This window comes from Marmota monax, unplaced genomic scaffold (assembly GCF_021218885.2).
Source record: "Marmota monax isolate L192 unplaced genomic scaffold, Marmota_monax_Labrador192_F-V1.1 WCK01_AAM20220418_F8-fsc00010, whole genome shotgun sequence".
In the NCBI taxonomy this organism is placed as follows: domain Eukaryota; kingdom Metazoa; phylum Chordata; class Mammalia; order Rodentia; family Sciuridae; genus Marmota; species Marmota monax.
Window position 1 is genome coordinate 19,706,063 of NW_026692321.1, and position 25,633 is coordinate 19,731,695.

At 41.1% G+C, this 25,633-nt stretch overlaps 1 protein-coding gene, 1 long non-coding RNA gene and 1 other non-coding gene across 6 annotated transcripts in view; 2 read left to right on the plus strand and 1 right to left on the minus strand.

Annotated features, from left to right (window-relative positions):
• Positions 1–25,633, plus strand: part of Slc4a1ap (solute carrier family 4 member 1 adaptor protein) — a 60,171-nt gene that overhangs the window by 24,053 nt on the left and 10,485 nt on the right. For 2 of the 3 annotated variants that reach the window (XM_046441525.2, XM_046441527.2), the window contains exon 13: positions 171–240. In XM_046441525.2, the coding sequence (XP_046297481.1) occupies positions 171–240 (70 nt within the window). Of the gene's footprint in view, positions 1–170; positions 241–2,200; positions 6,831–25,633 lie in introns of those variants that run through there. The other variant, XM_046441526.2, reaches the window with a different exon arrangement.
• Positions 6,889–6,992, plus strand: LOC124090874 (U6 spliceosomal RNA). The gene has a single exon (XR_006851260.1). It is a non-coding gene; the product is annotated as a U6 spliceosomal RNA (small nuclear RNA).
• LOC124090732 (uncharacterized) lies at positions 14,705–20,738 on the minus strand. 2 transcript variants are annotated; one of them, XR_006851205.1, is made up of 3 exons: positions 20,480–20,738; positions 19,987–20,218; positions 14,705–14,957 (listed from the first exon to the last, which is right to left on the minus strand). It is a non-coding gene; the product is annotated as an uncharacterized LOC124090732 (long non-coding RNA). The 2 variants fall into 2 exon arrangements; XR_009226558.1 differs by lacking the exon at positions 14,705–14,957 and adding an exon at positions 15,222–16,441.

The following is a 25,633-nucleotide window of genomic DNA, read 5'->3' on the forward strand; positions in this document are numbered from 1 at the left end:
GAGGAAAAAAAAAAATCAAGACTCAATGTTCCCCCAAATGGGTTATTAATGGCCACATCATTAATGAAAACTGTGCTTAGTTTTTGTTTGCAAACAGGCAACTATAAAGCCAGTAATTTATCTTAGAGTTAAAATTCTTTTGAGTAAAATAGTCCATATTTTTTTTGCAGTTTCCCCCCACACTTTCTTCTAAATATCCCGAAGATGACCCAGACTACTGTGTGTGGGTTCCACCTGAAGGTATAGTTTTTAAATTTTTTTTTCCTTTCCTCTTAGATTTCTTTATGTATTTGAATAAGTCATACATGTTTAAGGTTCAAAATAATAGTTACAAGAGTATGTAGTGAAGGTTTCCCTTCTGCAAGAATAGGTAGATTAAAAGATCTGAGAAGACATATCAACTAAATATAATCTGTGCACCCTGTCCTTACTTTAAAACAGCAAATAGCTGTTTTAAAAATTATGAACCAGCTAGATAATTTTGAACACTAACTGGATATTTGATAGTAAGATACTAAGAAATTATTGATTTTTTTTGTTTTAAAAGTGAATGATGTTGAGTTACATTTTTTGGAAAAAGTCCTTATATTCTAGACAAATATACAAAAGCATTTGTAGATGGAATGACATCTGGGATTTACCTTAAAATAATCCAGATAAGCCAGGCACAGTGGTGCACACCTGTAATCCCAGTGGCTTAGGAGGCTGAAGCAGGAGGTTCACTATTTCAGAGCTAGCCTCAGCAAAAGCAAGGTGCTAGGCAACTCAGTAAAACCCTGTCTCTAAATAAAATACAAAATAGGGCTGGGGATGTGACTCAGTGGTGGAGTGCCCCTGAGTTCAATCCCCATTACCAAAAAAAAAAAAAAAATTGAGAGAAGGTACTGAAGGGGGGGGGGGGGGCGGTAAGAGATACAGCAGGATTGGCCACATATAATAATTATTAAAGCTGGATAAGAGGTAGATGGGGCTTATTATATTTTTCTATTTGCTTTTGCATATATTTCAAATTTTCTTTATCAACAGAAAACAAAGTCTTCTGTCTGTGCCTCAGCTACTCATTTTTTTCCTCTAAAAACAACAAAATATTATCAGTTTCTTAATAATTCCTATATATTAAACAAAATGCCTATATAGACAATAAAACACATATTTCACCACTTTGCACAAGTGGAAGCATCTTCTACTCCTTGCTATTTTGTGCTTAGCACTATATAGAAAGCCTTCCATAATTACTTACAAATTTATCATTTTCGTTTTACATGGCAGCATAGTTTTTTTTGTTTTTGGTTTTTTTAATGGTGTGGCTATACCTTTACTTATTTAAATACTGTGTTTCCAGTCTTTTGCCTTTATAACAACTCTGCAATAAGTAACCGCTAATATAATAAGTGAAGTATAGAGGTCCATTTATAGAAAAAACTAATATAAGTTAACATACTAGATCACAGTTATTTTTAAGATATTATAAATTGTATTCTATAAAGACTACCAATTTTGTGTTCATATATGCACACCTAGGGCAATATATTAGATGCTTCTTTCTTTCTTTCTTTTTTTTTTTTTTAAATACCTACCATTTATTTATTTATTTTAAAGAGAGAGTGAGAGAAAGAATTTTTTAATATTTATTTTTTAGTTATCGGCGGACACAACATCTTTGTTTGTATGTGGTGCTGAGGATCAAACCCGGGCCGCACGCATGCCAGGCGAGCGCACTACTGCTTGAGCCACATCCCTAGCCCCAGATGCTTATTTCTTCATATGCTGATTATATGTTGTGTTTTTTATGGATGTTATTTTTGTTTATTTATTTATTTATTTTAGTTGTGAATGGACACAATACCTTTATTTTGTTTATTTATTTTTCTGTGGTACTGAGGATTGAACCCAGTGCCTCACACATGTGAAGCAAGCGCTCTACTACTGAGCCATAACCCCAGCCCCTATGGATGGTATTTCTAAGATACTATAATCAGAAGAAGTTTAGTTACTAGAATGTTTGCTTCTTATCTACTAACAAATGTTAGGGTAGACATGAAAAAAGGACTATATTCCAAAATTGTATACAAAAAGTAAAGTTTCTATCATGGAAGGAAACCTCAATATTTATTTTACTTAGGCCTACAAATATATGAATATCTTTTTTCCTCTCAACTTTGAAAGAGTAAATATCTTTCTTTTTTATACTTTGATTTAGGCCAAAGTGGAGATGGCAGAACCCATCTTAATGACAAGTATGGCTATTGATTACATCAGAGTCCCAGAGGAAGATCTTGTGGACTATGTGACATAGAGTATTTGGAATAATATGTGAAGTTGAATGGCCAGAGAAGTTCAGATGATCTTATGTAAAATCTGGTGACTGACTTTTTCTTCCATGCTCTTGGCTTCTTGAATTTATCTTGTTATCCAGTTCTCCTGATTTGGGAATTTATGTTTAAAAGTATTTATGTTTGTATGTATATATGTGTGTGTGTGTGTGTGTGTGTGTATGAAGGGAACCATATATTTTGAGAAATAGTAAAGTGAGAAACAGGGACGCTATTATAAAATGAAAAGTCAAAGTGCCCCTAATACTGATTTAAGATGATAGCCTGTTTGATTTAAGATTTAGGGACTGTGGGTTAGAGGTGTAGCTTGTCTAGCATGCTTGAGGCCTTGGGTTCCATCCCCAGAAACACAATTTTAAAAAAAGATGGAGAATTGTGCTTTCCTAAGCATTAGGCTATGTCTGGCAGTTAGGGTGTAGAATTCACTAATATTGCTTCCTCAGATGTGAAATATGAATATTTCATGGATCTGACTCTGGATGTCCTTGTCATTCTTAGAACTAAATTTAGATTGACAGTGAAAGTTTCCTACTGCCTCCAACCCTAATCCTCCCTCTACATTTGAGAATAGACCCTGACTTATCAGGACAAGGTTAACCATAGCACCATCTCATATACTCGGGCCCCAGTCTGATAAAAACTCAGCCCATTGAATATCTTGGCTCTGACTAATCAATTAGTCATCCTCCTCTTACAGAAGGGTGCAAATATTGTTATGGAATGAAAAGTTGAATGTGTTCCGCCCAATGTGTGTTTTCTCACCTCTGTGTTTTCCTCTTGGGAACAAAGAAATGTAAAAAGATGTCTTACTCCACCCCTTTTCCCCATGATTAATGCCTCACTTTACTTCCATAGATAGAAAGCGGGAAAGTGAAGGGATGCAGCAAGGTAGAGAGCATTTGGGTTAGGCTTAAGGCAGACATTGGGGAGAAATGCTGTGGCCCAGCCAGAGAGTGAATGAGACTGGTTGCTTTTTTATAATGGATTACGCAGTATATACAACAGTAGGCAGGAAGAAGTAATGAGCCATTCCAGTTACCGTGACAGATGGGGGAAGTTCTGGTCTACTAAAAATAAGTCCTTCATCTTTCAAAAGAGAGTGTTGGTACTCTGAGAAACTTACTTTGGACTTCATTCAGACCAATAGGGAGAACTGATTGATGATATAAGAAGTGTCAGGAATTTGGGGGCAGTGTTCGTGACATTTGGATTAAAACAATGGACAGAGGTCTGAGCCACATCAGTGGTCTTTGCATATGAAATTCTATTCAAACACAGTTGTATGTGTGAGCCTAATATTTGAATGGTAAAAATATATCTGCTCTGGGTGAAGTGAAGGTGCAGGGATTGGAGCTACTACACACACACATCCTCTCCTCCAGTGACCCTAAGGAATCCCAGGAGCTATAGGAGGATAGACAGCTTTAGGAGGACAGATTTCTAAGGTTCTGGGAATAGTAGGTATGCTTTCGTTTCTACAGACACTGAAAGCAAGTGGGATTCCACATGCCAAAATAAAATCTAAATATGTAATTTGTGGGCAGTGGACTTGATTTAAATGACCTACACATGTTTCTTAGCTGCCTTTTACTAAATAGAGACTGGGAATAGGACTAAATTCTCTGAGTCTCAATTTTGTTATCTCAAGCAAGGCTAGCAAAGCTTCCTGCTCCTAGAACCTCAAATGTACTTAAGGATTGGATGAGATGATGGAGGTGGATTTAGTACGGGACTTTATAGATGTTAGTAGTTGTTATTTTAAAAAGGGGACACAAGCCAGGCATGATGATGCACACCTGTGTAATCTCAGCAACTCAGGAGAAATTTAAGTTTTTAGTTATAGTACTTGGATCTTAACTGCAGACCAATTGAAGCAGAATCCCTGAGGTGACCCCTTCTACAAGGGGTCTCTGATGTACAACCCAGGGTGACAAACCTCAAGAGTACTTTTTTCCTACAGCCAATTTTTTTCTATAAGGGCCAGGTATTTTAGGCTTCGTAAGCTGTATGATTTGTTGCATGCAACTACTCAGCTCTGCTTTTGTAGTACACTTGTAAATAGCATTAACAATATATGAGTGAGTGTGACTTCTTTCCAATGTGTTTATTTATAAAAACAAATAGCAGGCTGGTTGGCAGACCCCTGGTCTAGACTGATTCATCTTCAAGGTCTTATTTGGTTCAAAATGTTCCCTTATACCTTTTTTTTAAAAAGCGTGTCCCAGTTCATGCATATTTGGAAGATTTGTATTCAGAATACCAATTATCTCCTCCTGAATATATGGGTTGCAGTTTATGGTTACCAGAAGTTAAAGTAAACCAGTCTCTGCCACGCGACCAGCACGAGCTTCATGAAAGAAGGTTCGGTTCATAAGAAATTGCTAGTGAGTTTTAAATTAAAGAGACAGACTCTCATTACCTTTAACACAGCTCCAAGATGGCTTCTCCTAGCTCCCGCCTCTAGCCACCTAATGTGGTGGTGAGGTTTACAGAAGAGACTAGTGAGAGAGGGAGAGCATGCCAGGGAGTGAGATTTTATTGGAGAACAAAAAATTCCAGGGAAAATCCCATCCAATGAAGGTTAAGGGGGGCAGCATCCCAAGGTCAGGGGCGGCGATTGGGTCTTCAGGTCAGTGGCCAGGCACGTCTCTGCACAGACAAGCCCTCGGACCTGGGAAAGGGTGGGGAAGGCTTTTAACACCGCTGTGTTTAAGCTCCTCTCACCCTCCCTCTTGCCAGGGAGGTAACTCAAATCACGTGCAAAGATCGCCTCCCACAAGTCTCCTTTTCTCAGAAATAAAAGTAAGGTTATTTAGTCATTAGAAAAAAATACTTGGTCGCAGCAGGAACACAATAGTTAACTGCAAGCAGGGTGTCCCTAGTCAGCTGTCCTGGACAAGAATTCTGAACCTTGAATTCTCCACACTCAACCTATAGTGTGGAGAAAGAGTGAAAAAAGGTGAGAAGACTCGGGGACCAGTTAGGAGCCAGTGGCAGCAGTCCAGCTGAGAGATTATGATGGCTTGAATTCAGTGGAGATCGAGAAGGAAAGAGACACATGGATCTTAGCAATATTTTTAAAAGTAGAATGACTTAAGTTGAGTGGTGGGGGGGTTGTGTAGGGTAAACGAAAGGAATCCAAGAAGATTCCTAGGCTGCAAATTTCCACATCTGAGTGGATGATGGGTCATTCATTGAGGGGGGAAATAAGAAGCGCTGGTGTAAAAGTGGAGGGGTCATGAATTCAACACTTTGAGGCACCTAAATAAAATGTCCACCAGGCAGTTGAATACATAGGCCTGGATCTCAGAAGAGAGGGCCTAGGAGCAGTTATGGCTGTCCAACAAATGAACCTCAGCATTGGGATGGGGAGATCCAGTAGGATTCATTAGAATCTAGGTGACCGACAGGAATTATGCAGAGAAACCACTGTCTTGGGCAGCTGATCTTCCTATCTTGGTGCAGGGAACAAATTTTTTTCCTGGTTATAGGTACTCATTTGTTGTAAGAAAAAGATAAAGTGTGGTACCATGTGAACAGTGGAGAAAAAATGTCAATGTATGTATTTAACATCAAAATAAGTCTCTTGATTCACTATAGGAATTAGGGGCCTAAAACTTACCTAAAAGGTCAAAACTTTTCTTAATTGTTTTTTATTTAAAATTTCCAAAAATAGCTAAGATTTATTTAATGTCCCCAGTGTGTCAACACTATGCTAACTGCCTGTATGATTCATTTAATCTTAGATCACTGAAGTAGTTCTATAGTTGAGGAAACTGAGGCCCTGAGAGTTAAGACTTGTCTAAGGCCACTCAGTAGTCTGTGAATTAGACTGAAGCCCAAACAGTCTAATATCTAAGTCCGGCTCTTAACCCTCCAGTACATTGCTTTAACATTTTTAATATACTGTATTTTAATTTTTTTAAATATTTATTTCTTAGTTTTAGGTGGACACAGTGCCTTTATTTTATTTTTACGTGGTGCTGAGAATCGAACCCAGTGCTTCACACATGCTAGGCAAGCGTGCTATCACTTGAGCCACATCCCCAGCCCAATATACTGTATTTTTTTACAGAAGTTTTAGATTCACAGCAAAGGTGAACAGAAAGTACAGACTATTTCCATCCATGCCCTGTGCCCCACACATATAGTTGTCCCAGTCCCCACCAGAGCCTGCATTTGTCACACTCAAACCTACACTGATATGTTATCACTGAAACTCCATAGTTTACTTTAGGGTTCTCTCTTGGTGATGCACATTCTGTGAATTTTGATAAATGTAAATGACATGTACCCACTATTACAGTACCAAACAAAATAGTTTCACTGCCCTAAAAGTCCTGCATGATCCACCTGTTCATTTTTCCCTCCCCACCAATCCCTGGCAACCACTGATCTTTTTACTGTCTCCATAGTTTTGCCTTTTCTAAAATGTCATATTTGGGTATTACCTTAATTTTTAAAAATTCCCTGAATAATTAAACAGGCCTCACAGAACATTCTTTAACCTTTTACTAAGAATATTTTCTTTTCTGAAATAATATTTAGTGAAGAGGTGCTTGCTTCAGTACCATATATACTAAAATTGAAATGACACAGAGATTAGTATGGCCCCTGCACAAGGATGACATGCGAATTTGTGAAGCATTCAGTTTTTTTGTGATTGAGTTCTACGCAGGGCCAAGTTCAAGTTCCCTGGCTGCCAGAAGATACACATCTCAATGAAATGGAATTTTACCAAGTTTAGCCGATGAATTTGAAGACATGGTGGCTGAGAAGTGGCTCATTCCTGATGACTATAGGGTCAAATATATCCCCAGATGTGGTCCCCTGGATAAGTGGTGAGCTCTGCATTCATGATGGCTTCCACTGTGTTATCCCTTTCTTAATCATACCAATAAATAATTGTTGTAGCCAAGAAAAAAAATAGAGAAGAAAGTATTAAAAGAAGCATAGTCATTTTAAGGATATTTAGAGAAAAGAGAAGAAATGAAGCATGTGTAAAGAAAATTCAAGATATAAAAACCTTAGCATCACTGGGCACAGTAGCACATGTCTGTAATCCTAGTGACTCTAAAGACTGAAACAAGCAGATTGCAAGTTCAAGGTTAATCTCAGCAATTTATGAGGCCCTAACCAACTTAGTGAGACCCTGACTCAAAAGGTGCTAAGGGTTATGGTTCAGTGATTGTACATACCCCTGAGTTCAATCCTCAGTTCCCCCCACCATATGCACACACACAAAAACTTAGCATTGCCATGACGTGAATACTGGTAAGGTCCATTTATTTCAGTGGAAAATTGGGATTTCATCTTGGGAATGGATCACTTCAAGTCCCATCTTCATATCATAAGCACAGACTTTGTCATTGTATTGTAAAGTAACCCCTTTCCTAATTTAGAGACCTGTTCTGTGTGGCTTCACTGCTTAGTAGCCTCTTGACCCAGAGCACAGCGTGAGAATAGGCTGGGATGATGGGAGGGATCTTTAGGATCACTCATCACACCACCTTGGTCTGCAGAGGAAGAGACCTGGGCTCTGAGAAGCTGTGGCTCACTCACAACTGCAGTCCCCATCTACTCTCTCTAGCGTAGCTGGAGCTGGATCACAGTAGGCTTTCCCTCACCCAGAAACTGGAGATTAATGTGTGCTATGCTTGTCTACTAGAACATTTGAGAGGATCAAATAATGTACATGAAGACACTGAATACCATAATTTGCTGTAAGGTGTGTCTCTTGCATTTGCCCTCCCCATCTTTTTCTTTTATGCCTTTCCCTGGGGGTTAGGAGTGATTTTCCCACTGCCTTCCTCAGTCCTCTCCTCCAGGTATATACAGGGTTACTGTGGGCATTTGAGGTCTCTTTTGTAATTGTAATCAGAGTACATTTTCAAAGTATTTTTTAGAGAGAGAAGATCTTACGTGACATTCTTTTAGGGCTATGTTCAAATATATAGTCCCTTAAAAGGATCACTACTACGAGGTTTTGGTTGATTTGTTGTGTCTAAATTTTGTTTTCTTGGACACAGCACTCCTCACCAAGTGGAGTGGCTTTGGGTGACTTCAGGGCAGGAGTATCTAATAACAAAAACATTAAGAAACTAGTGAAGTAGAAAGGCATTACCAAAACTTTGGGAAGGGAAAAGCAGAGTAAAGAGATCAGCTATAAGACTCTTGCTAGAATTAAAACACCTTGAGAACAGGGACTCTTGCTAGGTTTTTTGCATAGTGTCTGGCACATTCAGTTAATGTTTCTTGAATGCTTGCTGTGAATATTTTCCCTGGAATTGTCCCAATTGTTTAGGAAATATGAAGCCTAGCTATCTCCTTGAAGTCCACACCCTTACCCATTACTACTTCACTGGAACTGGAACGAGTTAGCCACTTTTAGAAATATGACACAATTCCCAACTGACTTTGAAGCTGTTAGCCACAGTCTAAGGATCTGTTGCTACTATTGAAATGCTGCCACCTCCCGGATAGGGTGTGACAAGTGGCCAGCAGCTGTGGACGGATTCCTGAGAGAGGGAACCAGAGGGACGCCTGCCAGCCCTGTGGCAATCAAAAGCAGGAATCAGTCTTGGGTAGGGTGAGGGCTGAGTTCCCATACAGGATTTAGTCCAACCAAATGCTGGACTGCTGGGAAATGACACAAAACTCTGACTTTTGGTGTTAGGAAGATGGGTCATAGCATCAAATTGGTATGGTCCCTTGTGACTGGCTATTCAAGTCCTGAGAATCCTCACTTGATGTGGGCATTGACAAGATTTTTCAAGACAACTTCTGGTGCCTGAGCAGACTTTGCTCTGCTTTGGGTTTAGGTGTTTGGTACACCATATTCCAGGGTGGAACTGAGACTAATTCCATAGGAGACCAGAAATTTTTCTCCCCACTATGACCTGGCATTGATGATGATGCAGGTCAGAGGACTCAGCACATGATGGGACAGTGATTCTCACTAAAGGTAGCTCTGCCTTCATCTCTCAAGTCTATTTTAATTTCTCTATGTAGAGGTTTTACATTTCTTCCTTTGCATTGCCCACTCTTCTAATCCGAGCTCCCCTCACCTCTTATAGGTCTTCCTTCCTGGTCTTTACCTAATTAGCTCTCCTCCACATAATCTTAAATACAACCCTGAGTATAATGCCACATTTTGAAATCTCTAAAGGTTTTCTAGTATCCAAAGGGTGAGATCTAATTCCCTTGTGGCTTTAAATTCCCTTATAGAGTTCCTGTCCCTTTGGGTTCTATCCTTAGCACCTCCACCCCCCAAAAACAAATGGAATTAATACATTGATTCTTAAATCTCTTTTCCAGTGATTTTGGAATACTTTGAGAGCAGAGTTTTAGGTTTACAGCAAAATGGAGTGGAAGGTTGAGAGATTTTTCCATGTATCCCTGCCTTCACACATACTTAGCTTCCCATTATCAACAACCCGCACCAGAGTGATACATTTGTTATAATTGGTGCACTTACACTGACACTTGGGGTGATGACCCGAAGTCCATAATTTATATTAGCGTTCACTCTCAGTGTAATATCCTATGAGTTTGTACAAATGTTATGCCATATATATACCATTATAATATACAGATACAGTTTCACTGCCTTAAAAAATCTGTTCTATTCTTCCCTCCCCCAGATTTCTTATTTTAAAAATGTTCAACCTTGAGTCTCACTTCCTTTAGGAAATTTCCCTGATCCCCATGGTTGTCACCAATCCCTCTCTCCTACCAGTCCTGTAGCACTTTATTTCTACTTCTATAATAGTCCTTACTCTAATGGCTTCATATCTGTTAATTATGTCTGTTGCTGGGCATGATGGCACAGGCTTGTAATTCCAGCAACTCGAGGCTGAGGCAGGAGGATCACAAGTTCAAAGCTAACTTCAACAGCTTTGCAAGATCTCTGTCTCAAAATTTAAAATAAAAGGGTCTGGGAATGTAGCTCAGTGGTCAAGTGCCCCTGGATTCGATCCCCAATACAAGAAAAGAAAAAAAAAATACATTTAAACACACACATGCACATATAGTTTGTGTATGTACGTGGATTATTTACATTTGTAAGTTTTATGAGTTCTTGAGGACAGGACCACATATTTCATACCCCACTCTGTGAAACCTAGTAGTTTACAAATAGGCCCTTAGTTAACTGTTGGTTTCAATGGGCTGGGGAATTGGAGGACAGGTTCTAGTCCTTGCCTTTCCTTCTCTTGGAAAAGACACATCACAGTTGCCTTCAACTCTTTCCTGGACAATTTAGGAACTGACTGTTTTAGCAAGATAATCCAGAGGCCTGGATTCTTGTCCTACTTGGGGCAAGGAACTATTACTTCCCATCAAGTAGTTCTGGATTTCAGCATCTAGCTTTCACTTGGGTTTTAAGTCCTCTGCTCGCCCTGGGAAATCCTGATCTTTGGCTTGGGTCTCCTCAGGTCTGCCATTGTCACATACACCCCTTCAGAAGACCATGCAACCATGGCAGAGAGTGACCATACGAGGGCAGTAAAGACCTGTTACTGTGCAACGAACTTGCACATGTGGCTGAAAGATGATAAATAAATGTTTGAAAATGGAACAAAGAGTAAAATAAAATCAGAAACACAGGATTCCGAAGGAGTCAAGGGCAGCAAGCTGATTCAGCTCAACAATGTCTCCCTGGGCCCAAGACCTGAAGTAGCAAGGTAGCCAGGGACATTGTTAAGGTCTAAAGGCTGCTTTCCAAATCTCTTCCCAACCTGTTGTTACTGTGATTAGTTACCCCTTGAGAAAGTCGTTCTCCAGTTATGATTCAAATATTTTGTGGAGGAATTAGGATATCACCTATTTATTCCTTATGTCCTATATTGCAGCTTTATAGTTTACAGAGCATTTTTAAACACACATTTTTTAATCTGAATCTCTTTTATCAGTTTTGAATGGCAGAAAGAAGAGATATTATCACTGAAGGAAAAGGATTGGGAACATGAATTGACTTGATCAAAGGCATACTGAATTTGTGGTAGAACCAAGTCTAGATGAGTTTCTTTAACTCCAGAGCATCTGCTTATTCCTTCTAGATTTCAGTTGTCCATGTTTGGAAGCTGAGGTTTGCTTGTTTTATGGTGCTATTGCTCTACCACTAAGCTACACTTCTAGCCCTGTAAGCTGAGTTGTTAAGAGCAAGGACTTCATCCCTGTCTGGTACCCCTTAATCTTTAGGGCTAGGACTGAGTGTGTTACATAAGGTCTGTCCCTTAGGATTCTGATCCTATGATTTATGTCTTGTCCTCCATAATTCAATGATTCTTTGACTTTAAGGCACAGCTCTGACAAAGATAGCCTTGGCCTTTAGTGATACTACCAGCTGAGCATTTCAACAGGGCACCCATTTGGCTGGTAACCTTTCAAGATCCATCCTTAATGATGCAGGGATGGTGATGGAATAGAACATATTAAATATATATCAACACACACACGATTGCTAAGAATGAGATCAACTTTTAAAGTGAGTCTATTTAAGGAAAACATTAAGTAAATAATAGTATGGTGATATGCAAAAGAAGAAAGCATGAACTTGCCAATGACAAATTCAAGGAATTGTGATGAAGTAGGAAGATACAACAAAACTAATGAGTCACAAAAATAATTCTAAGTTTGGCTCTGTCATACTTAAGCCATGTAACCCTAATGAAGCTGCTAACCTTAAGTGAGCCTGTTTCCTCATTTATGAAGTCGAGAAAGAATTCCTACCCTCCTTCCCTTGGAATGTTGTGAAAGCATGTTAAAGCCTGGAATGTACCAGGCTAATGTCTGGTGCTACTGATATCCTAAGTCCTTTTTACCCACATTTTTCCAGACCTCCTCTCTGCCACCACAGATTATGCCTCCCACCCAGCCTCAATTTCCTGGAAGCCCAAGGACTGATTCCAGTTCAGTTTGTTGTCTACACCTGGGTTTGCTATTCTGAAGGTGGGGAGGAGGGAAGGGCTGGAGAAATGCTGGAATCAGTCTGGGAACAAGTCCCAGCACATGTCACTGTTTGCTTTGTCATCCTGATTCAATGACCTCATACTAGGAAGGGAGGAGCAGCAGGAGCTGTTCAGTTCCAGATACCTAAGGCGGCTTCTGACATCTACTGTTTTCCTTGGCATGAAAGAGCAGGCACTGGGCTGTGATTTTTTAAGGTCTGAGCTAATCTGGGAAGTGAAGAACAGTACCTCCTGCAGCTGACCAGACTCCTCTTCTTGGGAGTTGCTTTGAACAAAGGGGTAGAGGGCACTGGAGAGGCATCAGAATCTGTGCTGTTGCTCCTGCCCCTTGGAGGGACTCCAGAACACAAGGTCTATTCCTACATTTTCATCCGTCTTAGTACTACCTGAGGTGAGTGCTAAGAATGGGCATATTGCCCAGTTAAAGGAGAAAGAGCCTGGGGCTTGGACAGCTACTGAATTGTTTCTTAGCCTGATCCTTATAGGATAGCCAACAAGCATTCACAGAGGCTCCAAAGCCCTTAGAAGCCAGAGAGCATCCTCATCCTCATGGGCTCACACATTCACTGAGCATTTTGACAGCATTTACTATGTACCAGGCCTTTTGGAGAAATGAGGCAGTCACGGTTTTACCACCAGGATCCCTTATCCCACCCCACCTGGCACCCTGGGCTTAATTGAGGTTTAAATAATTTTGTTGGCTGAACAATTTGGCTTCGTTAATTATTAATTTCCAGGTTTTTGATAATCAGATATTTGCATAACTAAAAATAAATGTTTCAGATCAAATTTTGTCTTCATTGGATTTACCAGCTATTTTTAAAAGTAGCTGGCAAGCCAGGCTTGGTGGTGTATGTCTGTAATTCTAGCTACTTAGAGGCTGAGGCAGGAGGATCTCAAAATTTGAGGCAAAAAAAAAAAAAAAATTGAGGCTAGCCTGAGCAACTTAGTTAGGCCCTGTCTCAGGAAAAGAGAGAAGGAAAAAAAAAAAAATCTGGGGATGTAGTTCAGTGGTAGTGCTCTTGCTTAGCATGCATGAGGCCCTGGGTTCCATTCTCCAGTACCACACACACACACACAGAGCTGGTAGAATACAGGGGAATGAGTTCAAGGTTTTAGAGTCTTCAGCTGGATTTTGAGGGGTAGATAAGAGTTCATAAGTAGAAAAAAAGAGAACACTACAAGCAGAGGGAGCAGAATGATCCAGGTGCTAGTCCCAAAACCTGTCCCAAGGCCAATCTGTTGTATTGGACTGTGTCTTGAGCTCAAAGGCGTGAACATTATATAATGTATTTTGTACTGGAGATCAAACCCAAAGCTTTGCACATGCTAGGCAAGAGCTCTACTACTGAACTACATTCCCAGCTCTTTGAGCTTAGTGATTTAGAAACCAGAGTTTAGAATAGAATTGATGAGGGTGGAGATGAGAACTAGAAATCTTATGGTTAAGTGTTCCAGTTTTTCCACATCATCGTTTTGAGAAATGGAGGCAGGAAATCCCATTGAAGTCCCTTTGGTTCCCAAGGGCAGAGGCGAAAAGAATATAGCAAAGGGTAAGCTAAAATTTTGCCCCAGAGCTGGCCTCAAAACCTGTCTCCCATCTGACTGCCCCACCCCGTAGCTCTAAGAGCAAACCATTTATTTTGTATGATTTTAAAAAACTGGCTCATCTCATAAATGTTCCAGAGTCAGAACAGGCTGTGCCATGGCTGAAATAAACCTGCTGAACAAATAAACAAGACAGGCTGTGGGCTGGGGAAAGCACTAGACATGGGCCCCATCAGATCCGGACCTCAGCAAGGCTCTCCTGAGTCTGGGCCTCTGCTTCTTCCCTTTAACAGAAAGGGTGAGATTTTGGGGGTCCCTCCAGCTCTGTGCTCTAGGCAAATCATAAAAAGGAGAGAATTATGAGCCTTCTTCAGAAGCCTCCTTCCTTCCACATCAGGAGGCTAAGGGCTGAAGAGGGGGATCTCTTCATGAGCAAACATTGGAACCAGAGCTCAGCCATTCTCTTGTTCATTCATCATATACTACCTGAGAGTCTAGTCCCTGCTAGGTGCTGTGCTGCCCTGTCTCTCAAGGTACATACAAGGAGTCATAGTTGGGTTAGCAGAAGAGAGAAGACTGATAGTTCCTTACACACACCTACCTCTTGCCCCCTGTCCCCATGCTTGTTCCTGCTGTTCCCACTGCCCAGATTGCCAACTCCTCCCTTCTCCTTCAATCTCAGTTTAAATGTCATTTCCCTGACCACATTATATATGGTAGGGTACCCCATCTCCCCCGTCACTCTCCATCACCCTTATAGAATTTGCAGAACTTTGTAAGTATATATGTCTGCCTGTGTAGTTTGTCACTTATTTTCCATCTTTCTGGCTAGAATATAAGTTACACAAAGGCAAGGATTCTATTTGTTTATCACTTCTGGACTCTAAGCATACATTTATAGAGTACATGAACAATTTCTTGGCAGATACCATGTTTTTTACATAGACTTCTTCATTTAGTCTTCTTAACTCCAAGAAAGAAGCATTCTTTTATCTTCTTTAGAGTGAAGTTCATTAGAAGCCTCTGGATGGATCTTGCAGTTGGAAGATTGAGAGATTGGGTTCAAACCTCCTCTTCAAGTTGGGACTGTTTTTACTTCACCAAACTGCAGGGACAGATAATATGAGGCTCTGAGCATGGCATCTGAGCTCTATTTTTTTTTTAGAAAACAAAATTTTTTTTCAAACCCAGGGGCACTCTGTCACTGAGCCACGTTCCCCCACCCCCTTTTTATTTTTATTTCTTGGGACAGGGTCTCACTAAGTCGCTTAGGGCCTTGCTAAATTACTGGGGCTGGCCTCAAATTTGCAATCCTCCTGCTTCAGCTTCCCAAGTTGTTGGGATTACAGTCATGCACCACCACACCCAGTTTATTTTGACATCATTTTAATTTACCTAAAAGCTGCAAAACCAGTACAAAGAACTCTAGTGTATTCTTCACTCAGGTTTACCGAATGTTCACATTTTGCTACATTTGTTTTAATAACTGAGTGTATATATACATATTTATACTTATTTTCTTTCTTTTTAACCATTTGAGAGTAAGTTGCAGACTAGCAATTCTTCCCCCTTAAATATTTCAGTGTGACTTTCTCAAGAACTTGGATACTTTCTTACATAAATCAGGGAACTTAACATGGATATAATGCTATTACTTAATATATAATGCATAGTAAAGTTCATTCAGTTTTCCAATAATGTTCTTAACAGAGATAGTCCAGGATCCAATCCAGATCACACATTCCATTTAGTTTCATATCTCTTGAGTTTTTACCATAGAACAGTTAGTTCCTCAGCCTTTCTTTGTCTTGCGTGACATTGATATTTTTCATGAGTACAGGTCAGTTCTGTAGTATGCTTCTTGGTTTGGTTAGTCTGACGTGGGCTCACAATTAGATTCCAAGTTAGGCATTTGCTGGCAGGAATCCCACAGAAGTGATGTTGTATTCTCAGTGTGTCATATCAGGAGCCATATGATGTCTCTGTCTTGGGATTGATGATATTAACTTTGATCACTTGATTTAGGAGATGTCTGCCAGGAAAAGTTACTCTTTCTTCTTATAATTAGTAAATAATTGGGTGAAGGATTATTTAAGGCTGTGAGTATCCTTTCCTCATCTAACTTTTACTTCCATTGATGATTCTTGCTTGAATCAATTATTAGTATGGTAGTTGCAAAACAGATCTTATTTCTGATTTTAAGGCTGATGTCTATCAGGATAAATGGGTAGGATGGAAGGGAGGAGGGAGCAAGAGACCTAATTCTAAAAACACCTGGTTTCTCAAATGTCTACTGAAATAGGAAGTGACTGATATTAATTTCCTACCTTACTAAGTAAAAAGTGAAAGAATGACATGGGATTTTTCATGAAAAATAAAAGATGTTCATTACTAGCCAGGTGCTGTGGTACTCGACTGTAATCCTGCTGAGGCAGGAGGATCATAAGTTCAAAGCCAGCCTCAGCCACTTAATGAGACCCTAAGAAACTTAGCAAGACCTTGTCTCAAAATAAAAAAAGAAAGCAGGGTGGCCGGGATTGTGACTCAGTGATTAAGTGCCTCCTGGGTTCAATTCCTGGTACCTCTCCCCTGCAAAAAAGAAAAAAGTTCATTCCTAATGGAATAATGATTTCCAGTTTTCAAGCACAGACTAACTCCCACACACCACACCAACCATTTAGAATTCATTATTTGTCTCAGTCCTCACAAAAACTCTGAGACTGTATTGTTGCCTCTGATTTATAGACTGGAAACTTAAAACTCACTCAGAAAGTTTTAAGTGAATTTACCTAAAGTCATACGGCTAGAAAGTGGAAGAGTCGGGATTCAAATCAAGATCTATTGGGCTCCAAAGCCTTTACTCTTTTCCCTAGGAAGAAGTCTTTTTGTGTCATGGTAGTCAGTCTCCATACATTCCAGGCAATGCCAGTTTCCAACTGTTTTCCAGCCTAAGGGTGAGTTATGCTGCAAAAGGGAATGTTAAATATGGGGGTCTGAAGCCTGCAAAGAGGCAGGTGAGGCCCTCAGTATAGTTAGTTATGGCATCAGCCAGGTGGCTCCTGATTTACAGACATCACTGCTCCCTGAGCAGCCCCATGGCTGGCAGTGGTCTGAGAGGACCTCCCACCAATTCAGCTATGACCCCCTGTAGCCCAAGTGGCAGAGCCATCCCTAGACATTGACTCATCAGTTCCCCTTGCCAGGTACTGCTGCATCTCCTGTGCTTAGAAAAGCAGGAAGCTGAACTCTGACATTTTAGAAAGTCTTTGAACAATAACCTTGATTGAGGGGATTTTCCAGTTAACCCTGGAGAATTTCATTTAACCAAAGGCTTACTGTATTCTTGTTCTTTGAAATGTGGTAATTCATGTACACTGCGTGTTTATGATAATTCTCATTAATCAGTCAAGTCAACCAAAAGTGATTTCTTCACCAGTTAGGATACACCATAGAACCACAGAAATACCAAATTTAAAAGAGCTTTGAGACTCATTATTTAATAGGACTCTTCACTGTATAGGGGGAAACTAAGGCCCAGAGAGGGGATAAAATTCATTCACATTTATATAGCCTATTACTGGCACAACCAGAACTAGAAATTCTCAGTTCAAAGTGCTTTCTGCCACATCAAAAAAAATTTTCTTTAAAAAATGTTTTTGTAGTTGTGGATGGATTGACTGCCTTTATTTTATTAATTTATTTTTTTATGTGGTGCTGAGGATCAAACCCAATGCCTCACAAATGCTAGGCAAGTGCTCTTCCACTGAGCCACAACCCCAGCCCCCCCACATCAAAAAATTTTAAGTTCAGGGTTTCCTGCAGGTTGAATTTAGACTGCAACCATGTTTTGTTTGGGTGTCATAGTATTTTGGAAATTGGGAGGTTTCATGTAAAAATCCAAATTTCGTGAGTTTTTGTTTTGTGTTAAAAGTAGGAAATATGGCCACACTGGGCCTGATGGCAGTGGAACTACTCAATCCCCCTCTAGACTGAGGCACTAGAATCTAGAAGCCACTTCCTATCACTCCCTGTCATCGTGCACCTGATCTGTTTCATGACCCACCTGACCTACTAAGCACTGGAATTTGGCTTCTGTGCTTTCTGGTGAAGGGTGCTCTTTGGTTAAAAAAAAAAAAAAAAGGAGGGGGGCTAAAGTGAGTCAGATTGAAAAACAGGGAAGATAATAAGAAATTAGAAGCTCTTGATATGGAAGTGATCTATGTTAAAGGATGGAGAAGCTGTGGGCAGAAAAAACATCCAGGGAGCTACTGGAAGGAAGAGATGGATGCCAGAGATCCCAAAGGAGATATAGACAGGATTTGATGCCTGCATGCAGGTGGGAAGAGAGGGAAAGAGAAGAATCAAAGCTGATGGAACCTTTGTGTTGGATGATCAGAGGAATGGTTATGGCCCAAACAGAAAAGGGAAACCAGGAGGGAAAGCTGGTTCGGGAAAAATAAGAAACTCATTTTTAGGTAGGTATTATTGGAAATGACAATAGGGCTTACATTTAAAGTTGTGCAGTGGGCAACTGAATTTGAGACTGGAATTTAAGAGATCAGAGCAGGTACCTAGAGGATATAGCTGAGCCCATCAAATTCAGTGTGATCTCTTCTGAAAGGCAGAAGGCCAAGAACAGGGAACTCAGTGCAGCATGATGAATACTGGAAAGTGGCCACTGTTTAAAAAATCACAGAACAGCAGGAGGAGCCAGCAACAGATAAGGAATCCGTGAGGCAGGAAGAGATTGAGGTTGGGGTATCACTGTAGAAGACATAAGGCAGAGATAAAGAATAGAAACATAACCAGAGAGTATCCTAGAGAAAATGGAAGATCTAATTAAGGTGGGAGGGAGGTATGTTTGTAGGTTGTGCTTTGTAGGAGTCATGGGGGGCAGTGAAGTGGCCCTCTTTTAATAACTATGGAAAAATGGGGGAATCAAGATCAAGTAGATTTCAAAGGCTGATTCTCATATTAGCTACTCTGTATGTGCCTGGGAATGGGCTCCTGACTTCTCACTCATTATTCCAGAGATAGCTCATCTCACATCATTTCCTTAGTTTGGACTTAACTCTGTCCATTTTTAAAAACATTTACTTCTTAGTTATAGGTGGACACAATATCTTTATTTTTATGTGGTGCTGAGGATCAAACCCAGTGCCCCACGCATGTGAGGCAAGCACTCTTCCTCTGAGCCACAATCCCAGCCTCTGTTTTTGTCCATTTTGACAATGAAACAAAATGCTTTATACTGGGTCCTTTATAAACCACAGAAATTTACTTCCCAGAGTTCTGGAGGCTGGAAAATCCAAGATCTTAAGGCACCAGCAGATCTGGTGATCTGGTGAGGGGCCATTCCTCATAGATGGTACTTGCTACGAGTCCTCGTATGGTAGAAAGGGCAAATAGGCTCCCTCAAGCCTTTTTTTTTTTTTTAATAGGAGCACTAATCTCATTCACAGAGGGAACACTTCTAATCTGATCACCTTCCAAAAGTTCCCTGCCTCTTAATGTGGGGGTAGAAGTTAGGTTTTAATATGTGAACTTGACAGTGGGGAGGGTGAGGATGCTCTCATAGACCATACAGCTTTAACTAAAATGTGCTTGCGCGTGCACACACACACACACATAAACACACACACACACTGGATGTTGCCCATTCTGAGGGGCAGCAAATTATGTGTAATTTAAAAGATGCAAACTAGGCCTCTTCCCTTGATAGAGGACAGTTAAAAGATGCCTTCCCTTGTACCAAATTAGTCATGTGATGAAGCTTTATTATTAGAATTTCCATTGCCGTAAACACAGTAGAAGTTCTGGGATGTCAAGATAGGTGTTAAATTTGAACCCAAGTCTCTTGGAATCCTAATGTAGGGTCCTTTCCACTACTAGATGCCAGCAGGACCCTGGTAGCAAACTAGCATGGAAACCTGGATATGCCACTACCCTTAGGAAGCAGTGTACAATCTAATCTTCACTTATCCACTTGCATGTGAAATGCTTGCCCATAAAAATACATCTTTAAAAACACACATTGATTATAATGAGGGAGATCAGAGGGTAGGGAGAGAAAGAAGAGAGTAATGAATCTGGGTGGGATGAAACTCCCAAGAAGAGATAGATGTATGCAATACCTGGGACTGAGCTGCGGCTTTTAACCTGGAGCCTCGGATTCCCAGGGTTGGATGGTCCAACTTCAGGAGTTGCTCACACCCGAAATTACAAGCATCATTGTAGTGACTTGTGTGCATGTGGGTTGCTGTGGTCATTTTCTAGGAGCAGGGCGCATACTTCATCAGATTTTCAAAATGGCCCTTGCCCAAAAAAGTTGAGAACCACTGATGCGGAAGCATGTACAGCCCCTTCCTGGATTCAGAACACAATGGCACAGTTTATACCCGGTGCCTGTCATTTTTTTCTAAATTCTCGCCTAGAAATCTATTCCAACTAGACTCTTTCTACCCAGGGGGGAAATCCCTCCTCCTGAAAGCCTATTTTTAGGAAAGCCTGGCCGAGTGACTCCCCGCAGTCGCAGGGGTGCTGCGCAGGGCGCCAGAGGGTGCCCGTGGCCCTGGAAGGATCAGCAGCGCCAGAGGGGGCTGCGGGCGAGCGGATGTCACGGCTTACCTCAGAGCCCGAATTAGAAGCCTGAAAAAATCACAGCAGGAAATAATGTGGTGCCTAAAATAGAAGCAGCAACTGGGAGAGAGGCCGGGGAGTAGGTGGCATTTGAGGCTCCTGCCGCGTCCCCCCAGCGGCTGCCAGCAAGTGCCTCTGAGGCGTGAGGATGTCACCCGGCTAGAGGAGGCCGCCAAGGCCCAGCCGCTGTACTTATGGCTGCTGGAGGAGGGGACTTATTACAGTCACACTGGCAGGTGCCCCGCCAGTCTCCTCCAACCTTTCCCGCTCCCTCCTCCCCTCCCCCACCGTTCCTCCACTGCCTTCTTCCTCCCACCACCTTCCCTTCAGCCCCTTCCTCCTCTCAACTTCCCACCATTTCCTCCTTCCCCTCCCTACATCAAGCCCCTCCCTTTCTTCCCTGTCTAGCCTCTGCCCCCTCTGCTCTAGGCTGCCAGGAGGCCCTTGGTGCACCCTAGGCAATCAAAAGTCACTTAACAGCAGCTTCACCAAGGTCAGCCTCCTCTCCTGACTGGAGTAATTCCTCCATCATCCTGCCCTCAGCACCCTTGCCACCTCTTTGGGAGAGGCTGGCAGGGCTAGTATTCCTTCCCTGGGCTCTTGCTTCAGGAAGGCAGAGAGAAAGCCCAAGCTTGCCTGCTGACCTGGGCTGGCCACAGGATATCCCTCAAATAAGTACACTGGTTGGGTGTGAGGTTTGCTAAGCCAGAGGCACTCTGTTACCAAGCTGTCAAGGGCAAAGGGCAGTGGACAAAAATAAGGAGGGCCAGCACTTAAGAACTTACCCATAATTCACTTCAGTTACTCCTCAGGACACTATGAGTTAGGAATTTCTATCATTCCTGTTTTACATATGAAGAAAGGGAGACACAAAAAGATGAATTAACATGGCATGTTCATAAAACATGCTGGTGGCCAGGGATGTTTGACTGCAGCATCCCTAAACATCCTACTGAACTTGAACAGACCTGTCAGCTTAGTGCTTGAATTAAGCTTCTCCACTTAGTGTTCTGCTACTCAGCTTTTCTAAAAAGTAATTGATAGCTTGGAAATTTCAGATTTTTTTAAATCCCATATTCCTGTATTCTTATTTTTACCTCCTGAGTATCCCCCTGCACCACCACCACCCCAGCTGTTTTCTACTGAAAACAAGCTCTCTCGGTTTTTGCTAGTTTGAGATGCTGTGAGTCCTCGGTACCATCTGGAATGGAATGGGCATTCATTTGTGCTTGAGTGTGCTGCCCACACACATGTGTTCCACTTGTTTCCTCTGCCTCATGCCTTTCTGTCACTCTGGGGTTAGTGGTTTATGATTTACCAAACATTCATAAAGAGGTATGTGGCTAATGTGGCATCACACAAGCATTGTTCCCTGGAGTCTAGATATTATTGGGATAAATGGTGAGAAAAAATGACTGAGATTGTGGGTAAGGGTGCAGGCACCTCCAAAGACTAAAAGAAATGTCAGAATAAAAAATATAGGGCTAGGGTTGTAGCTCAGAGTAGAGCACTTGTCTTGCACATGTGAGGCGCATTAAAAATACAGTTAGCATGCATTAATATGTCCTGAATGCAAGGTTTTGTTCTATATATTTTATAAGAATTATCTCACATAAATGATAATAAGAATCCTGTGACATGAGTATCATCACCATTTGACAGAAAACTCAAGTCATATAAAGCTTAGAGCTAGGGTTCTGATGCATTTAATCAGCCCACTAATTGCAAACAAAAACAGGGTGCTGTTTTTTTCGTTTTTTCCCTCCAAAATAGAAATATCTTTGTCTTTTTGCTAGCTTTGAAAAGGTTTACATGCTCACTGTGAAGAATTAAAATGATACAAAGTACATAAAGAAAAAAATAAAAGCCTTTCTCCATAAGCCCCCTCCTCATGGACCCACATTTAAAGGTTTCTGATATTGCCATTGTATCGGGGGATCAGAAAGGTATAAACATAAACATTTTGGCCATATACTGAAATAGACAAGTTATTTTATTTCAGCCTTGTAAAATGAAAGGTAAGGATGTAGAATAGGCTTCTGTATTGCTGGTGACAGTTTAATTAGTACAATTTTTTTTTTTTTCCTATACTGGGGATTAAAACCAGGGTTGTTCTACTGCTGAACTATAGCCCCAGCCCTTTTCATTTTGAGACAAGGTCTTCCTGAGTTGCCAGGCTGGCCTAGAACTTGTGATCCTCCTACCTCAGCCTCCTACCTCAGCCTGTTGCTGGGATTACAGGCATTTCCACCAAGCCCTGCTAATTAGTACAACCTTAAAGCAATTTGTTAATATATATTGAGTGACTTAAAAATATTCATACCTTAAAAAATTCATACCTGATACTTTATACCAATTCTACTTATGAGAGAGAGCCTATCACAAAGAAATAAATAAATGAAAAGCTAATATGTAATATTTTCATATTCAAAATTTTGGCATAACTTCAATGTCCTTCAAAAAGAGAATGGTTAAACCAGGTGCAGTGGCACATGATTGTAATCCCAGCAGCTCAAGAGGTTGAGGCAGGAGGATTGCAAGTTCAAGAGCAGTCTCAGCAACTTAGCAAGGCCCTGAGCAATTTAATGAAGACTGTCTCAAAATAAAAAATAAAAAGGTCTAGGGGATATGGCTCAGTGGTAAAGTGCCCCTGGGTTCTATCCCCAGTACCAGAGACAGAGATAGAGAGAGAGAGAGAGAGAGAGAGAGAGAAAATGGTTAAATATGTCATAAAAAAAATTAGAGCCCTCTCCTTGCTAGAATAACATACAGTCATTTAAAATGATGTGTAAAGACTCTAATAATATGATGGAAATGTTTAGAATATAAAGTCAAATAAAAAAATACACAGCCTGGTACTGTGGTAATATACCTTTAATTCCAGTGACTTGGGAGGCTGAGGCAGGAGGATCGAAAGTTTGAGGCCAGCCTAAACAGATTAGTGAAGCACTGTCGTAAAACAAACATGAAAAAGGCTGGGAATGTGGAAAAGTGCCTCTGAGTTCAATCCCCAATAACAACAGCAACAACAACAAAAATACACACACACACAGACACACAGAAACACACACACATATTTATACTGCATGATTAAAATTGTATAAAAGGAAATAATAGCAAAATGTAGAGTATAGGCTGGGGCTCAGTGGTAGGGCACTTGCCTGGCATGTGTGAGGCACGGAGTTCGATTCTCAGCACCACGTATAAATACATAAATAAAATAAAGGTCTATCAACAACTATAAAAAAAGAAAAAGAAAAAGAAATAATAGCAAAATGTTACCAGTGATTGTATTAGTATATGGAGACTAATGTGGTTTTCCTTTTTCATTCTTTCTGTAATGTGGTTTATTTTTGTAATAAGAATTATATCTGCTTAAAGACTGGAAAATAGATGCAAATTATCAAAGAACTCTTATTTCTTCTCTCCTCTCTGAATCTGAGATTTACTTCTAAAATGAAACAGATTAGAATTAGATGACTTCTAAATCATGCCAGCTCTAATATTATATATTTCCTGATAGTCAAGTGACTCCCTCTGTAATTGATTTAGAGTCAAAATTCATCTCACCATTATGTACAATAATGCACCAATAAAAAATATTGAAAAAAAACAAAGTCAACATTCAAGCTACGTGCAGTGGTGTGCACTTATAGTCCTAGCTACTTGGGAGGCTGAGACAGGAAGATCCCTCGAGCCTGGGAATTTAAGACAAGCTGGGCAGCATAACCAAGCCCCATCTCTTAAAAAAATAACAAAAAGCCAAAATTCAGTCACCACACTGAAATTGAACAGAACAGAGTAGAACTTGTTCTGTGACCATTAATTTAGGCTCTGCCTACCTTTATCAGAGTATCCATTCATTTAAAAAAACCAGAAAGTTGTTTGGATCTGCATAGAGGCTCAATCTAGGTTCAGTGTTCCCACTAGAAAGACATTTTTTTTTTCCTTAAAAATAGATATCTTTTTCATTCCCCACTGGGAAGGAGAGACTCCCAAACTTGGCAGTCCCAGAACTGGATAATTGGGGCAGTGACTTCTCAGCTTATCCTCATTTTGAGGGACTGTGTCCCAGCTTGGCTCTTTCATTCCTCATTCTATGAGCTGGAATACCAAAAAAAATGGTATGTGAGGCTCCCATGGCCCTGCCTTGCCCACTCCTCTGCAGTGGCAAGGGATGGATGGAAACTGTTTACTAGGTGGAGAGCTCCTTGAAGGCAGGGACCAGGGTTTTATTCTGGCACCTGAACATGGAATGAATGAATGGGTTATCAACTAAGTGTGAAGAAGCCCATTGCATGGGAGATCCAGTAGGAGTTCCATGTATCTATGAAATAAGTAAGGCTAGCAGTCAGAAGAAGTATATTGTGAGGTCACTGATCTGGAGGAGTTGGGGGTGGGAATGTGTTTGGGAAGGCACAAGGCTGGCACAGACTTCGTCAGAGCCCTGAAAGGGGCTGAGTGGGCTCTGACTCAGTTCCATGAGTCACTCACTGTACTGCTGTCTCCATCCTCTGGGCACATCTTCTGGACCATTGAGCTCAGCCTTAAGTGGAGGAGGGTGAAATTTGGGCCTGCACTTCCAGATGAGTCACCTAGCTGAGCTGGAAGGAAGGAGTTGAAGCACCACCCTCCTGTCCCCCATCAACACCTGTGCTTCCTCAGGGGTTCTCATGCAGACTCAGACCTCATGAGTAGGTTCTAGTTGCTCCATTAATAGCCTACCTGGCTCTGTCACACTCCCCTGCTCAATCTGCATAATTTCCATGGTGCCCTCACAGAGTTGACTCCTGGGATTCTCGTGGGCATCTCAAGTGAGCTTATAAAGAACTTTACATGGCTGCCTCATACCACTTGTCATTCTATATTCTTTACCTCCCCCCAAACCTTTTCAGTTTGAAAAGCAGTTTTATATTCCTTGTCTCATTGATTCTTCTGAGACCCTGGGCAGCAAATACCACCATTCTACAGGGAAGAACATGGAAGCTCCAAGAGGCACAGGAACTAATGAAGGGATTCATGAAGGGCCTTGAAGGGCAAAGGCATGCCACAGAAAGGGCAGAGCTGGCCAGTGGAACTTCCAGGCATTGGGTTGGGCAGTGGGCTGGGGAAGAGGGACAGTGCTGGCCATTCTGTGTCATG